This window comes from Schistocerca americana, chromosome 6 (genome assembly GCF_021461395.2).
Source record: "Schistocerca americana isolate TAMUIC-IGC-003095 chromosome 6, iqSchAmer2.1, whole genome shotgun sequence".
Classification (NCBI taxonomy): Eukaryota; Metazoa; Arthropoda; class Insecta; order Orthoptera; family Acrididae; genus Schistocerca; species Schistocerca americana.
In genome coordinates this window covers 536,016,605-536,034,983 of record NC_060124.1, presented here as the reverse complement: position 1 = coordinate 536,034,983, position 18,379 = coordinate 536,016,605, and the positions used below count along the sequence as shown (strand labels likewise).

The 18,379-nt window shown below is 38.3% G+C and overlaps 1 protein-coding gene across 1 annotated transcript in view; it reads right to left on the bottom strand.

The window, feature by feature from the left end:
- Positions 1 to 13,680: 13,680 nt before the first annotated feature.
- The window catches only part of LOC124619616 (exosome complex component RRP41), a 33,446-nt gene continuing 28,747 nt past the window's right edge, over positions 13,681 to 18,379 (bottom strand). The window contains exons 3-4 of the mRNA XM_047146124.1: positions 14,616 to 14,825; positions 13,681 to 13,984 (exon numbers count right to left, since the gene is read on the bottom strand). Coding sequence (XP_047002080.1) covers positions 13,808 to 13,984; positions 14,616 to 14,825 — 387 coding nt within the window. The 3' untranslated portion in view covers positions 13,681 to 13,807. The remainder of the gene's footprint in view (positions 13,985 to 14,615; positions 14,826 to 18,379) is intronic.

Sequence of the window (18,379 nt, the reverse complement as noted above, 5' to 3'; positions counted from 1 at the left end):
CTCTTTCCCCTTCTATTGTTCCTCCCCCCCCCCCCCCCCCTCCAGCACAGGCAAACTGATGGTGCACCTAGCACCCACTATCTTGACCCACACTCTGCGGTCAGGCCTCAGCACCAAGACAACAAGACAATAGTTGCCACATATGTGTGTGAGTTGTGCATTGAGTAGCAGTCTACCCTAGTTCATATTTTGTAACAATATTTCCTTTTGTTGTTGTTGCCTTCAGTTCGAAAAATTATTTGATACAGCCCTCCTCACTAGTTTATATTGTGCAAACTTCTTTATCTCCGAGTAACCCACATCTGTTCGAATTTGTTCATTGTATTCAAGCCTTTATCTCACTCTATAATTTTTACTCCATTACCAAAAGACGACTCTTTGATGCCTTGGGATCATCGATCCCTTCTTTTCATCAAGATGTACTGCAAATTTCTTCTTTCCCCAGTTTCATTCATTACCTCCTCATTAGTTATTCAATCTGCCCACCTAACCTTCAGATTCTTCTTTAGCATCATATTTCAAATGCTTCTTTTCTATTTTTGTCTGAACTGCTTAATGTTCACATTTCACTTTCATACAAGGCTGTACTCCATACAAATACCTTAAGAAAGATTAAATTTATATTCAGTGCTACCAAATTTCTGTTTTCAGAAATACTTTTCTTGCTATAGCCAGTTTGCATTTTATATCCTGTCTGTGTCCAGTTATTTTGCTGTCCAAATACAAAACTCATCTGCTATTTTTAGGGTTCATTGTATAAAGCAGTTGACCTTAGGTTAACACAGAAAATGACATCAGATCAAGTTGAACTCAGAAATTGGTGTTTTATAAACGTTAATCCCATAGTATATTGCTGTGAAGTATGATCATCTTTGGCTGGAAAAATTTTATAGATCAAGTCAAGATCAACTGCAATCGTCAGTTCATAATCTAGTGGCATTACAAAACATGCTTTTGTTTTTGCATCATCATCATTTAAGACTGATTATGCCTTTCAGCGTTCAGTCTGGAGCATAGTCCCCCTTATAAAATTCCTCCTGATCCCCTATTCCGTGCTAACATTGGTGCCTCTTCTGATGTTAAGCCTATTACTTCAAAATCATTCTTAACCGAATTCAGGTACCTTCTCCTTGGTCTGCCCCGACTCCCCCTACCCTCTACTGCTGAACCCATGAGTCTCTTGGGTAACCTTGCTTCTCCCATGCGTGTAACATGACCCCACCATCTAAGCCTGTTTGCCCTGACTGCTACATCTATAGAGTTCATCCCCAGTTTTTCTTTGATTTCCCCATTCTGGACACCCTCCTGCCATTGTTCCCATCTACTAGTACCTGCAATCATTCTAGCTTCTTTCATATCCGTAACCTCAACCTTGTTGATAAGATAACCTGAATCCACCCAGCTTTCGCTCCCATAGAACAAAGTTGGTCGAAAGATTGAACGGTGCACAGATAACTTAGTCTTGGTACGGACTTCCTTCTTGCAGAAGAGAGTAGATCGTAGCTGAGCGCTCACTGCATTAGCTTTGCTACACCTCGCTTCCAGTTCTTTCACTATGTTGCCATCCTGTGAGAATATGCATCCTAAGTATTTGCAACCGTCCATCTGTTCTAACTTTGTTCCTCCTGTTTGGCACTCAATCCGTTTATATTTCTTTCCCACTGACATTACTTTCATTTTGGAGATGCTAATCTTCATACCATAGTCCTTATATTTCTGATCTAGCTCTGAAATATTACTTTGCAAACTTTCAATCGAATCTGCCATCACAACTAAGTCATCCGCATATGCAAGACTGCTTATTTTGTGTTCACACATCTTAATCTCACCCAGCCAGTCTACTGTTTTCAACATATGATCCATATATAATATGAACAACAGTGGAGACAGGTTGCAGCCTTGTCTTACCCCTGAAACTACTCTGAACCATGAACTCAATTTACCGTCAACTCTAACTGCTGCCTGACTATCCATGTAAAGACCTTTAATTGCTTGCAAATGTTTGCCTCCTATTCCATAATCTCGTAGAACAGACAATAACTTCCTCCTAGGAACCTGGTCATATGCCTTTTCTAGATGTATAAAGCATAGATACAATTCTCTGTTCCATTCATAACACTTCTCCATTATTTGCCGTAAGCTAAATATCTGGTCCTGACAACCTCTAAGAGGCCTAAACCCACACTGATTTTCATCCAATTGGTCCTCAACTAATATTCGCACTTTCCTTTCAACAATACCTGAGAAGATTTTACCCACAACGCTGATTAAAGAGATACCTCTGTAGTTACAATCTTTTCTGTTTCGATGTTTAAAGATTGGTGTGATTACTGCTTTTGTCCAGTCTGATGGAACCTGTCCCGACTCCCAGGCCATTTCGATTATCCTGTGTAGCCATTTAAGACCTGACATTCCACTGTATTTGATGAGTTCCGACTTAATTTCATCTACCCCAGCTGCTTTATTGCACTGCAATCTATTGACCATTTTCACCAGTTCCTCAAATTAGATCCTATTTCCTCCTTCCTATCCCATTGTACATCGAAATCTGAAACATTACTGATCGTATTTTCACCTACATTGAGCAACTCTTCAAAATATTCCCTCCATCTGGCCAAGGAATCCACAGGATTCACATGCAGTTTCATGTGAACTGTCCGAAATAGTTGTCATTTCCTTCTTACCTCCATTTCGAAGACTGCTAATTATGGTCCAGAATGGTTTTCCAGCAGCTTGACACAAAGTCTCCAACCTGTTTCCAGTCTTCCCAAGATTTCTTCTTGGATGCTGCAGTTATCTGTTTGGCTTTGTTTCTTTCTTCAACATAACTTTCTCTGTCTACCTGAGATCTAGTATGTAGCCATTTTTGATATGCCTTCTTTTTCCTTTTACAGGCTGCCTTGACTGTGTCATTCCATCAAGCTGTTTGCTTCCTCCTACCTTTACACACTACTGTTCCAAGACATTCTTTAGCCACTTCTAGTACTGTGTCCCTGTACCTTGTCCATTCCTTTTCCACTGACTGTAATTGACTACATTCAACTAGCTGGTACCTTTCTGAGATCACTGTTATGTACTTGTGCCTGATTTCCTTATCCTGTTTTTGCAAACACAAGTTAAAAATAAATAGTAAAAAACAGTATTAACACAAAATATGTTAAGGAAATAAGTGAATACATCACTCTCAATTTTATTTTTAGGTTAAGAAATTATGAGCTATGTAAGTAACGAGTGCAGATAATAATTGATTTCATGACTCTTGCAGACGACTCAAAGTAATATGATTAATTTAAAGAATTTTATAGAAACTTGGCAGCAGTATTAGAAAAGGAAATTCAAAATAAATTATCAGGTGGTGGCTGCATCCTAGAATGAAGACCAGAGGATTTCAGGTTCAATCCCACATAAGTTCATGGAATTTTTTTTTGCCACTTGCAGTGTCTTTCACCTCTTTGCAAAATGTTAAGCTGTTTGAGTTTAGGACTCAGGGTAAAACTAAATTACAGTTATTATAGCTGCAGCATTTGACTTTCACAATACAACCTAACTGTCAGTGAGTCAGATGAGGAGTTTGAATCTGCAATCTGCTCCATTATTTAAATCTGTATAAGATTAAGAAATGAACATGAATGTAACAAATAATAATATAAACACTTTTTCACAGCAATTCATTTTAAACAATTTATCTGAGCACATTAAAATCCATATTAACCACAAAATAAAACTCTGAGATAAAATTCTGCATTTTCATCATAGGGGTTGGAAACAGGAACAAGTTGTGGCTTCAGGCCTTCAGTTACTTTCTGCCCATAGGCCTGACAGACTGCTTCCAGTTTTAAACATTTCAACCTGGACAGGTTTTTATACTGGTTTTGTTCCAGTTTAAACACATCTAATTACACAGCAGTGGAAGTATAGCAATTGCAAACTGTATCTTAAAATTATACTGTCGTGCACAAACATTTTCTTGGTCCTTCTCTTAAACTGACGTTGTACGGGGTTCACCACCCTGCTGGAGCAAATGTAATTTCAATGTATAGCTAACGCGCTGCCTGCGACAGAAAATATCTTTGATGCAATAGAGTCGCAGGTCAGAGCAGTCTCGGCAGTTGTTGCAGGCGCTCGTTGCTACAGTGCAGTTGTAGTTTGTCGTTGGTAAAGCGCAGTTCATATCCTAGTATTGTAAGGTAAATTTTATTATTTTTATTGGCATTCGTGTAGTTAAGTCACTTGCCTGAGATGTTATTATAAATTCGTTTCAATCTCTTTGTGAGTATTCAGCACCAGTTGACCCAAATTTGTAATATTCAGTTTCTCATATAATGGATTGCAGGTCTTTATCAATAACATAAAATATTTTCAGAATATAATTTTTACCAATCAACAAAAAAATGAAGGAATAATTTTGCCTTAAGTCATTACCAGTCCTGATCCAGTTATTTATTTAAATTTAAATATTTCAGAAATTTTCTCAGATCAAAGTCATGTGTTCTTTAGTAATGAGACGACATGCTATGCAGCTGTGTCAATCAGCAAAGTCAGTTTTACTAACGATTCATATCTCAGACAAATGTTGTCCAGTATTAGTAGATAGGGCAGCATCACACTAAGCTGTGCCATTCATGAGCAGATACACAGACAGTGTTTTCCGGCGACACCATCATGAACTAAGAATTTTTCATTTTATTCAGATTTATCAGTTTTCATGAGTTAAGATATTAACAAAAAAAAAATTACCATTTTTATTATTTTATACGGGAAGGTTACAATGTAACACATTTTCAAACACTGTCAGCCATAATTTGTCCTATATCCTGTGAATTAAAGTCAACAGTAACTTCGTTCCATACCTTTTCTTCATGGACACAGAAACTTAAGATTTCCAGCAAAAACTTTTTTGGCTGGGGAGAAGTTTTAAGACAGCACCTTCTTCTGCTTACTTTCCTCCAGTTTTATAACACGGAACCTTCTATAATAAATTTTGGGGGCTTATAGGAGCACAATCTTGGTTCACTGCCAGGCTACTTGGAGTCCTGTGAATTTATCAAACCATCATCTCATTTTCTTATTGGGATGTTTAGAGCCTTTCACATTTGTTTGTGTTTTGTAGTGAACAGAAGCTGGTTTCATCACACAGTGTATCTGATTATGATTTATTGCGTATATTTCAGTATCAATTGCATTGTAAGCACTTTGCTCGTATTCTGCTCAATTTCTGTTCGCATCCATAATATTGGGTAGAGTATATGATTCCATATTTGTTTTCATTTCATATAAAAGAAGCTGTTCTCATTGCATAGTGTTCTGCGGATTTGTGTATATTTCTTACTGCTTATGAATCCATGTGTGAACTACTCAGTTTAAATGCATTGCAAATATATTGCTTTTATTCTGCTGTATTTTTGTTTGTATCCATTTTCTGTACTTTCTCACATTCAAAGGAGAACTCCATGTTAACAGCTTTTGTCAGAACTGGTATTCAGCTTTATTACATCTTGTCATGTAATGAGTAAATAATTCTGTTATGAATGGTGTTGCTTCTTGCCACTGACTGCCTTGCATATCACAGTCATTTGAAGAGTGTGCATGAAGATATAAATGAGTATGCTTTGCAGTTTTAGTGACTAGACCATTCTTCTTTGCAAATGCTAAAACTTCAACAGTAATTATGCAAATGTGTTCACATGTTATTAACAGGCACTGCAAATAATACAGTTTAGCAGAAACCTATGTCCTAGAATCATCCTTTGGCTCAAATTAAAATTTCGGAGGCCTCCATTAAATGGATGTATGAAAAACAAATGCAAACAAAAATAACACAGAATATAAGCAATATAAGTACTTACAATAAATTTAACTTGAGCAGGTTACACATGACTTCGTAAGTAGTAATACAAGAGACATGGGTCCACAGAATAGTGTGTAATATTTTATATGAAACAAAAACAAATATGGAATCACTCACTCCAACCATAGTATATTACGGATGTGAGAAAAAATAAAGCAGAATATGAGCATCATATTTACAATGCAATTCAAAGAGTGCAAAGTAAACAAGATCGTATTCAGGAACACAATGTGATGAAATTGGCTTCTGTGCCATGCCATGTCACTTCAGATGATTTTTTATGTTTTGAGAAGTTGTAAAGCACAATTATTTCCACTCAATAATTGCCACATAATTGTGCAATACTGGGTTTCAGTCACAAGGCGAACACAATGGCACCTGCAAAATTTTACATTATTAAACTGCAGCTATGAGAAGTTAATCTTGGTTTTGAGATTTCTTGAATGTATTGTGTTACAAAAATGTTTCAAACTACACATTTCACCACCAGACTATGAAGCCCAACCATAAAGAACAAATGAAGAATATCATCATCTAAAACTAATATTTTGCAAAGCACGAATACGTATTTTTGAGTTTTGAAGTTAACTGCCCGGCCACTACTGTTGTTCTCTTTCTGTAGGACAGACCTTGCAATTCTTATAATTTGGCGTTCTGCTATAGATAGTGTGTATCAGTAATGTGCAATTAACATGTGCGGTCAAAGTGTGATAGTCATGTTGGTAGATGATTTTAACATTGCTGCCAAGCAACTCTCATACTAATTTACATCAGCTCTGAACCCCCTTCAAATCCAAGTATAGTGTTATACAATAGAGTGGAGTCCTGAAAAGAGTTAAGTTTCTGAGCTAAGATCAAAATTGACCCCCAGTCACCAATGTTTATACAACTGTCCCTATGTGCCTCATTTCCTAATTTATCAGCAGCACCTGATTTTATTCGTCTATATTCCATTACATGTATTTTACTTTTGTTGATATTTATCTTACAGCCCTTTATGAGACACTATCATTCCATCCAATTGCTCTTCAAAGCCTTCTGCTGCCTGTAACAGAATTATAATATCATTGGAAACTGCAAAGTTTTTACTAGTTCTTCTCCCCAAATTTTAATTGCATTTCCAAATTTCTTCTTTTTCCCCTTAACTGTTTGCTGAACGTACAGATGAATAACACTGGGTTGGAGCTATATCCAGTCACAACCACTGGTTCCCGTCCATGCCTTTCAAATCATATTAACTGTAATCTTGCTTCTGTATAAGTCATCTATAACTTTTTGCTGTCTGTATTTTACCCCTGCTACTTTCAGATTTCCAAATGCATATTCCAATCAAAATCGTCAAAAGCTTTCTCTGAAGCTATAAATGTTAAAAATGTAGGTAAGCCTTTTTTCTATTTGTCTTCTAAGATAAGTTGTTGGGACAGTGTGGCTTTGTGTCCGTACATTTCTCTGGAACCCAAACTAATAATCCCGGAGACTAGTTTCTTCATTCTTCTGTAAATAATTCACATCAATAATTTGCAACTACAACTTGTTACACTGACAATTTCATAATATTCACACCTCTCAGCACTTGTCTTCTTCAGAATAGGAACTACTACATCCTTCCTGAAGTCTGAGGGTATTGCATCTACCTACGACTATCCTGCATTCAAGTGGAATAGTTTTGTCATGGCTGGCTCCCTCAAGGACATCAATAATTCTGTGAGAATGTCATCTAATATAGGGGACTTACAGAGCTCTGTCAAATCATTCTCGCAATATCACATCCACCAGCTCATGTTGATCCACTTCCTCTTCCCTTTCTATAATATAATCTCGTGTATACTTAGCTGTTACATACAGTCCTCCCAGCTTTCCCTCTGTTGCTTAGTACTGGATAGCCATCCGAACATTTGATACTCGATACAGTACTTCTATTTTCTCCAAAGATGTCTCTAACTCTCTTGTAGACAGCATCTATATTTCTCATAGTCAAGCATGCTTCTGCAGCCCTCCATTGCTCATCTAGTCATTCCTGCTTTGTCAGTTTGCACTACCTTTCAATTTCAGGTTTTAGAAAACGGTATTCTGTTTTGCCTGCCTATTACCATTTACAGTAAATGAATTCTTTTCTTGCATATGTTGTTTTCCATTGTATGTTCTTACATACACTGACCTACTTAATGCAGGGGGGGGGGGGGGGGGGGGGGACTGAGAAATATTGCAATAAATACCATAATTGCAGCACAGCATATGTGGGTGTCTAGAATGTGCTCGTATTTCAGATGTAAGGCCAAAGGCAAGCACAGCACTCCTGATCACTGGACAGTAAAATGGGTAAAATGACAATGCACTGGACAAACAGACTGGGAATGAAACCCCTTTCTGCTAAATGAGAAAACAGAGGTAGTATTGATAAAACTGTAATTTAATAAACCCAAAACATTATGATCAACTACTTAAGAGCGTTGTTTGGAACACACTACAGCAGTGATTCTGCACAGTTTGAATTCCCTGAGTCCTTGGTAGGTTTCAGCTGGTGTGTGTGCTCTGATCGTGCAATGCCCATAAATTAAGGGCTGGTGGTTTGTGGATGCAGAGTGGGTACCCGATAGCATCACAGATTAGGTGAATTTTCTGGCCAAAATATCAAAGCGATTTCACAATCATACTCCTCAGACCACAGTAGCATGATTCTGCTCTTGTGGAAGGAAGATGCAATCACCATCGGCGAAATCATTGAACACGAAGGGATTCAGTTGGTCCACAATAATGTTCAGGTAATCCACAGCTGTTGTCATGGTGCCTTTGGTTACTACCCTAGGTCCCACAGAAGCCCTGGGAATGTCCCCACCCTCACTGGTCTGCATCTGTGGCAAGGTGCGGGCTTTGAGCAGACATTCACTTGAATGCTGGCATATCCACAATCTTGCTGATACAAATCCCTTGCAAACGTAACTGACAATGATGTTGGATCAACATGAAAACAAGTAGAAATTCTCTCTCGCAGAGCCCCGTGTTCAACAATGTGTGCTGAACTGTGTCCTCTGAAACACTTGTGCCTCAGCATTGAACACTGTTGTTAGATATGCCACAGTTTGCCACTTTACAGAGTGGCCATTCCCCTGACTTTCCCATTCTCTAATGGGGCATGAGCATGCCACTTCTTGTCACCTGCTTGTTGTTTCACTGACATTCATCAACTTTGCATGGATACTCAAGACAGTAACACACAAACTGCTAACCATCTTCATGTTTTTGAGATGCTCATTCCCAGGTGCTGGCTCATACCAGTCTGCTCTTTGTTAAAATTGCATATGTCAGTAAATTTCCCCATTTGTGGTCCATATCATTGCTGTAACAGTTTCTATTCATTTCTGTTTCACTTGCACACTTTTCTTGCCATGTCAATGTGCCCACAAATTTCCCAGGTGGCATTGAGTCTCAGATGTACAGTCATCATATAGCGCAGGGTCAGAAGCTTGTATGGAAAAAAGTGTGGCAGCCCAGTTTAGTAAGTTATTTAATTAGTTGCTTGCGTGTCTAGTGGATCATATATGTGACCTCTTGCAATGATATGAAACGAGTCAGTTTTGCAATCATAGTACATCATCTGTATCGAAAATATCGCAACTTGCTCACCACTTATATTATTGCTTCTTTTTATTGTATTTTTTTATTTACCTGCAGAGTGCATTTTATGCTGAAGTAAACACACACACACACACAAAAAACACGGTTTCAGTTTGTGCTTTGCCATAATTTTAATATTCGATAACTAACTGATGATGTGCCAATCTTGTTACGCTACAGCACGGTCTCGGAGACCTCTGTATTGTAGTCGTCGTACAAGCATCAATATTATATGTTATTTAATTTTGCATTTTTAACTATTTCAAATGAATACATAACAACTAAAAGGAATATTAATTCATTTATAAAGCATGTTTTTTGGAAACAAAATTTGTTTACATTATAAATCATTCTTTGAAATGTTAAATTATACGAAATTCTGAGTAATATAACATATAAATCAGATATTTTGATCATACAATTAAAAAATTGCACTAGCACCCCATTAGCTGCAGTTTTTGCATTCAAATGGAGCACTGTAGACAAATAGGCTTTTTGCTTGTGTTACAGGTATAAGCAGTTTCTCTCTTCAGTTTTGATAGGCAGGTGTAGCATGTTCATCTGTTTTTGCCTCATTTTACAAGGGCTGGAGCTTGTTTTTAAGATGCGTTGGGTCCAAGAACTCGGGTCACTGTCGCTCTTAGTTTCCATGGCACCTGTTGTTCACAGCACACCAATGTACCTGAGGCAATGCTAAAGTATGTCCTAATATTTTTAGAAAAATTCCTCTTTCTGTTGGCTTGGTAAATTGAGTGTTGTACAGCACATATGCATTTACTCCATTCAATCTAAAATTCTATAGAAAATTTCCAATGGCCGACTTGTAGAGTAAACTGCGCATTTCTTGTGCAGCTCATCTACGACCCCCCCCCCCCCCTTGTGGAGTTATAATAGGCAATAATTTCAGGCTTAAGTGTATGCCTGCCTGCCTGCCTGCCTCATCAGAACAGAATGGCGCACTGACAAATTGTCAGCAATAACACTGTAACGAGAACCGTAAACTGGTTCACATAAGCAGACTGAGTTGGTACCAAAAATTTCTTTTCATCTGATGATAAATTTTGGTCACTGGAACCTTTTCCACAATAAATGTACCCACTGTAGAAGTGATTGGTTTTACTATCGCTCTCATACTCATAATTTTGATGCTGTATTTGGCAGGTTTTTGTGACACTTAGGCAACAAAATAAGAACAGCCTCGAAAATGCACCAACATTTCATTTACAGTAACACTTTCTTCAAAATTGTACAGGCTTTGGGACTTAGAAATAAATTTTTCAAATATACGCACTACAGCTGCAAGCTTATCGCTTAATATGCTTTCACTCATCTGCTGCATTGATGTATTGAAAGCAGTGCAGTAGCATTTGATCACTGCCGAATAGAACAATATACCAAAAGATTCTCTCAGCTACCGAGTCTAATTCAGTGAGTTCAAGGCGATTTTCATTTGAGATTTTATTTTTATACGCAACTACTTTTTTTATTTGTTCATTTTAAAATTTCACATCATTTCATTATCCATTAGCTTACACCAAATGAAAAAAGGGTCATGCTTTTCATTTTTGGGCAACTTTGAAGGGGGTAACTTGATGATAATATTATGTGAAGGAGTTATAACTGCTCTGTTCAGTGCATTCTTTGAACACTTGTACCTGTTTTGCCATACAAACTTCTTGGGGTTATTTTTACAGGATCCAGGTCTACCTCTCATCAGATGATGAAACTTCTGAAACATCCATTTCTGAATGACTGCTGTAATAAATTTCTTCATTTTCAGAATTCTTGGCTCTCTCCTCTACAGTACTTACGTCTTAATTGCAGTCTCACAGGTCGTATGTCAGCAGTTAAAGGTTAAATTCTTTACATCACTTATAGGTGCTCTGATTTATTTATGAGTGAATACCATATTCCTGTCTGTGTGATGGGTAGTGAAACTCTTCTCCTAGTATGATATTTATGAACGTTACTGTTATTATAGACTGTAATTCACTATTGACAACAAACTTAATAAGGGGGTAAATGTACTGTGAGACTGTTGTGTACATGCAACTGTTTATAGAGCTGTCTACAAGAGATTCTACAGTGGACATCACATATTACCCTTATTATATGCTCACATATTACCCTTATTATACGCTCTTTTGCAATGAAGACCTTTTCTCCTTAATGATGAGTTACTCGAGAAAATGATAGCACGAGGCATTAGTGAATGATCTTCTCACCTCCAAAATCTGAAATCATATAACACACAGTTACAGAGCAAAGGAATTTAAGATCTATAACATGTGACTTCCAGTTCACATTCTTATCAATTAAAAAATATAGAAATTCAGAATATTGTTTCTTTTATAGATTTATACTCGTGCATTATTTCTAATGGTGTGGTCACACTTTGTCCAATACTTAATTGCATTTATTGTGTTTTATTCAAATTCTGTGACAGTCCACTTGGAAAGAACCAGTTATAACTTTAAATAAATAAATATCTGTATTTTCAAGTGTTGAAATTACTCCATTTGGCATGATTATAATACCTGCTGTATGAAATTACTCTTGGATATACAATGACAGATCATTTATGTATAACAAGAAAAACAGTGGAGCCAATTTCAATTACTGTAGTGAACCTTTAGTGAATGTACGAGGGTTGTTTTTTAAGTAAGGGCCATTCGCGCATATAGTCCCGTAGTTCGCGCGGACGCTGCAACAAGCCACCGCGCCACTTGCCGGCATCCTTCCCGTTCACACTGATGCAAGTTGGAGCTCTGTAGCTGACGTGTACGCTTCACTGTGCTACTTTATAATATTTACGATTATTGAACTGCCCGCCGTGTGTGAGATACGGTCAGTGATACGTTTTTTGACCGCGAGAAGCCTATCAGCTGCAGAAATTCATCGTCAGTTAACAGAAGTTTATGGCTTGAATGCAATGAGTGAAGGTAAAGTGCGTCATTGGGTTAGAGAGTTGAAAAATGGCCGTAAAAACGTCCATGACGAAGAACGCTCAGGCCGGCCCTCTGTGATCACTGATGATTTGGTGCCTGCAGTCGAAACAAAGATTCGTGAGGACAGAAGATTCACAATTTCCACTCTTTCTTCGGAATTTCCACAAGTTTCAAGATCGGTTTTGTACAAAATTGTGTCTGAAAACCTAAACTTTAAGAAACTGTGTTCTCGGTGGGTACCCAGACTCCTCACAGAGGTCCACAAAGGGAAGAGATTTGCCACTTCATTGGACTCTTTGATTCGTTACAAAGAAGAAGGAGATGACATGTTGAGTCAAATTGTCACTGGAGATGAAACATGGGTATCCCATATCACTCCCGAAAGCAAGCGACAATTGATGGAATGGTGACACACAACCTCACCCGTCAAGGTCAAAGCCAAACAGACGCTGTCAAAGCGCAAGATTATGGCAACTGTGTTCTGGGACCGGCGCGGTGTTTTGCTAGTGGACTTTATGCCATGAGGAACGACAATCAATTCAGATGCCTACTGTGCAACTCTAAAGAAGCTCCACAGAGCAATTCAAAACAAAAGGCGTGGCATGCTGACAAAAGGAGTTTTGCTCCTGCACGATAACGCTAGGCCTCACACCTCTCAAAATACTCGGGATTTGATTGATTCTTTTGGCTGGGAAATTTGGACCATGCACCATACAGCCCCGACCTTGCTCCTAGCGATTTTCACCTTTTCCGGTACCTGAAACACCATCTTGACGGGCAGCACTTCAATGACGACGATGAAGTGAAAGCAGCCGTGAACTCTTGGCTGTCGGAGCAGGCGGCCGAATTCTTTGAAGAGGGAATTAAAAACTTAGTTGTACGGTATGACAAGTGCTTAAATAAACAAGGCAACTATGTAGAAAAATAGGTAAAAGTATGTAGAATCAGAAAATAAAAGTTTTTTTTACAAAAGTATTTGTATCTTTTTTTAAAAATAAAAATGGCCCTTACTTAAAAAACAACCCTCATATATAGTTCCTAACATACAGTTTAAATGCCTCTCCAGCATAGTGTACAGGATGTAATGGCTTTACTCACCTTGGCACTTCACAACATACAGCATCTCTCTCTCTCTCTCTCCCCCCCCCCCCCTCCCCTCCCCTCACTTTTTGTACATGTATAATGATCAGATAGTTGCAGTTATCAAGGAAGACGGGGGAAGGATCTCATTCACAACAGGTTTGGAATTGCAAGAATCTTATCACAAAATAAGGGTTGTAGACACAATGAAATAGTTTTATAGTATCAAAATATAGTACTCTCAATACTTGTTGCCACAACATAATTTAGAATCCACAGACAAGTTCAAAGTTATTGTTTTTAAGTAAAAGTGAAATCACAGTTCATTTGCGGACTTCATTCCCCAGTTGGATGCAACACCAGCAGTTTGTACATGTTCGATTACTTGTGCATTCAAAATCCGATGGATTTCACGACATCCCTCCAGTGCACACTCTACCACTTCATGGAAACTGTCAATATGAAACCTCTGTGACATCTCCATTACAGCTATCTGAAATTAAAAAAAACAAGGTGCCGTTACTGAACTACAACAAATAAAAGTGCTAGATATACTGAAAATGGACTACAAACACAAACGGATTATTATTATTATTATTACTGAAAATGAGGATATCTACCAAAACAGGTCTATACAGAAAAATATCAGAAGAAGAAGGTTAATCTCCTTTGGGCATCTCTAACAAATGAATGAAAACATGCTAATGAAACAAATAATATTGTATTTCTAGAGAAAGAAGTCCACAACACCACAGATTATAGAGATCAGAAAATGACTGAAAAGATCAATATCAGGGAACTGGAAATAACAGAAAGAATAAAATACTAAATTTAGGAGGCTTACAAGGCAGAAAATGTAAAGACTAAGTAAAAACATGAAAAAAAGAAAAGACAATGTGTGGAGAAGATGAAGGAGTACTGCAAAACAAAGGAAACAGCAAAGAAATAAAGAAGAACTGAAAATGCTACACGATACCAGTTGGACAATACGAAGATAAAATAAATAAATACTGCTGTTTTTCATGAATGCTTATTTCACTGGCAACAAAATTTAACTCTAGAATGGAAACTTTTCTTCCTTTTCAAGAATGCAATACTCAGAATATGAAAGCAAAGACTTTTACCTGGCCAGATATTGGCAAAGCTGCAATTGTAAGATTACATCCACCAGAAATTTCTTCCACGTGGCTTATGTCAACCATTGGTTTATTGTTACTTGCTAGAGTGGCTGAGCAAGATATCATGTACTCCTTCATGGGAATACCAGCATCAATTAATGCAAGAGTAGCTGCATTAACACAAACACAGTAGTTTCCACCGTCAGCCTGCAGAACCTGAAAAACGAATACTTATAGAAAATATTAAAATAGCAGAAACTCCTGGATGCAAACAATCCATAAAAATGAGGACAGGCAAAGCTAACTGATGTTTGGTGCACAGTCACATGTAACAGCACAGATGTGATTAATTTTTGCATGAATACTCATTTTCCAGTGCTATCTCTCTCTCTCTCTCTCTCTCTCTCTCTCTCTCACTCACACACACACACACACACACACACGTGCGCGGAACCCCTAGTCGTGTAATCACAGATGATGAAGCCTGGATTTTAGAATGTGATCTTGAGACAAAGTGGTAAAGTGAGGAGTGGCACACTGAGACATCTCCTCGACTGAACAAATGAGCAAATCACAGATTAAAACAACACTGATTTGAAACTTCCTGGCAGATCAAAACTGTGTGCCCGACTGAGACTCGAACTCGGGACCTTTGCCCGTGAGGAGGGGGCATGCGTCGTGCTTGGGTAGCTCATTGGTAGAGCACTTGCCCGCGAAAGGCAAAGGTCCCCCGAGTTCGAGTCTCAGTCCGGCACACAGTTTTAATCTCCCAGTAAGTTTCATATCAGCGCACACACTGCTGCAGAGTGAAAATCTCATTCTGGAAACGCCGATTTGGTTTTTTGACAATAGTGGTATCATACATACAGAATCTGTTCTTCCAGGACAAACTGTCAACCAAATGTTTTACAAAGATGTCCCTGAAAGGCTTAGGAAAAGGCTGAATCAAGTGAGACTGATGACAACACCCATGTTACCTCAAACCTCCTGTTGTTGCACAGCCCCTATTCACCTTTGTTAGAAGTACATCATTTTGGAAGTATGTGGATAAATGCTGGGGTAAAAATTACAGGTGCTGAATTTTACTAGTATACTAGTGTCATAAGTCCCTTAAAAACCACCCAAAGCCACTAAGCTGACTACACAGTGTTTACCCCTAATGGCATCTGTGTAATCCAGTCCTTCATAGAAGTGAAACTGGAACACACTAGCAGCATAAATGCGCAGTATATGTAGCGCACCAGTGCGTTCATCAATGTGGGACAACGTTCTCACTCATATGAGTACACAATAATATGCACCTTGTTCTACAGGTAAACTGACTGAGTATGAGCTAATCTAGGGTTGGTAAGAGTGGACGTCTGACACCAACTCCAACCTGCATCAACATTCACTGCAGATGCTTAGAAGTGGTCCTGTTTTGAGTGTATTTTTTGGGCTAGTTTCTGAGGCAATGTATAGCACACAGAGCCTAATTTATAGGTACAATCTGGAAAGACCAAGGCCCTCTAAAATTAAAAAATGAGGCTATGTTTGAGAATTCGTCTGACTAATGCATTGCTTTTCAAGATGATTATTTTCAGAGAAGAGCATTACCTCAGAGCCCATGTTATCTTTGTCAAGTGACAAACTTTTTAGATGTCCATTTCAATCTTACAAAGCCATTGAGGTGACAGAAAAGCAATTGTCACATCTCTGATTGAGCAAGTCATTTCCATACCTCAACCAAAATATTACCGTAGGTACTACAATGTTAATCCTTTGAGCGCCAGTGGTTCCGCCACAATCCACTATTTCATCCTTTTCGTTTTTAAGTACAAGTGCCTGAAGGATGAAACCACCGATGTTGCAAAAGCTTTGAATCATGGCTCAGAGTATTAAGAAGGGTATGTGAATGGCTGGTTGCAAAAAATGGAGAATATTCTTGTCTCCTGGAGCATTGCATTGATGCTCCAGTCGTATCACAAGTTGTAGCATGTTTTGTTGTTCAGAAAATGTGCAGCAGCAATTGTCAATTTTTGGACAAAACATGCATGGTTGCTTCTTTGTCTGCAAATGATTTCACTGTACATGCAGCTTCCAATACCACTTCTTGCAGAGCATGTAGATTATCAGCAACAGATACATCAGAGAGGGTGTGTGAGTAATCAAATGTATATATGTAATTCTGAGCTTTCTGAAATGGAAAAGAAGGGAACTTAATGATTTAGAAACCAGATCTTAAGTTTCCCTGTACTTGCCTACCATAAAAAAACAACCTAGAGGTGAGTAGTTATTAAATATTTTAGGTTTTTGCCAGGTGAGCTGATAATAATGTGAGTGATTATGATGAACTCACCCGGTTAGGAAACTTAGAAAATTGACATAGTTCAACTTGTCAGGAAAGAAAACTAAATCATTGTAAGATGATGCACATTAGCCACAAGATACTGTTGGCAAACAGCTGCATTTCTGACATAGCTTAACTTAATCAAATTGCTAGGCGTTTTGTAACGATGTTGAGGCAAAACATTAAATGCACAAATAATAAATTAAGTGTTGTGGGGGAAATACATGTAGAAGAATAAATGTGACTTTTAAGCTAAGAATTTTATCATGGTATTGCAAAGTCCAGGACGGGAAAAAATAAAACTCAGGATAAGGATCCGGTCATCTGCAGCTTATGGACACTTTGCACAGACACCCATACTACAATATTAAAAACATAAATATCACTCACAGATTACGCCTTAGACCTGTTCCGACTGCTGCTTACAAGGCACTGTGAGGAGCAATCTATGATTGTGGGATGTGTTCAGCTTGTTGATAATGCTTCCAGCCATTATCACCAGTAGATAAAACGCAATGGTCCCACTATGCTGCTTTATTCAAGCAGCTCCTCATTTGGTCCCACAAGGCTGAGTGGTCCCCATTCTAGACCTCCCTAACTCAGATCAAATCTGACAAGACACCGGGAACCGAACCTGGATCCTTCTGCACCGAAGGGAGCAATGCTAACAGTTTGGCTATGGAGGCAGTTGAACAGTATATTCTGTCACTTATAAAAGTCCAGTCTTCTTGCAACAAGTGATCAGATGGCAAAAAACTTACACGACAACAACCTGCAAAAAATCATGCGACATTCCTAGTCACATAATATCTGCATTAATGTACGACATTCTTTGCTATTAGCCAGAGCTAGTATCTCTTGCTCTAAGTGAAACACTTCCTTGCGATGGTATAATGAAAATATGCTGTTTATGTATGTGGGTTGTTACTTTTGTATGAGGGTTGTTGCAATGGTGCACACAACTTGCTGCCTCAGTTGTGTATATGCCACAATGGACAGTACAGGAGCATACTGCAACTGAAATGCAAACCAATATCAAGACAAATCAATGCTCAGATGATTCAGGCCCAGCCTCAAGTCATACAAAGTCCAAGGAAAAAGGAATGGCTGAAAGGAAGTTTTGTTAAAGTAAGAGAGAGTGAATCAAAGTTTTCTTTACAGATTTTGCATTTAAGCTTAATATGTTTCGCGCACACATGTGCATGCAGATGTGCAGGTGAAGTATTTAACAATTAAAGGGACCACCAGCAAAGTTCTGAGACAAAAGTAGAGGGGTAAGAAGGAAAATCAAAGAGTGAAGAAGAGATGAGGAAAGGAAGATGTTGTTGTCGTTGTTGTGGTCTTCAGTCCTGAGACTGGTTTGATGCAGCTCTCCATGCTACCCTATCCTGTGCAAGCTTCTTCATCTCCCAGTACCTACTGCAACCTACATCCTTCTGAA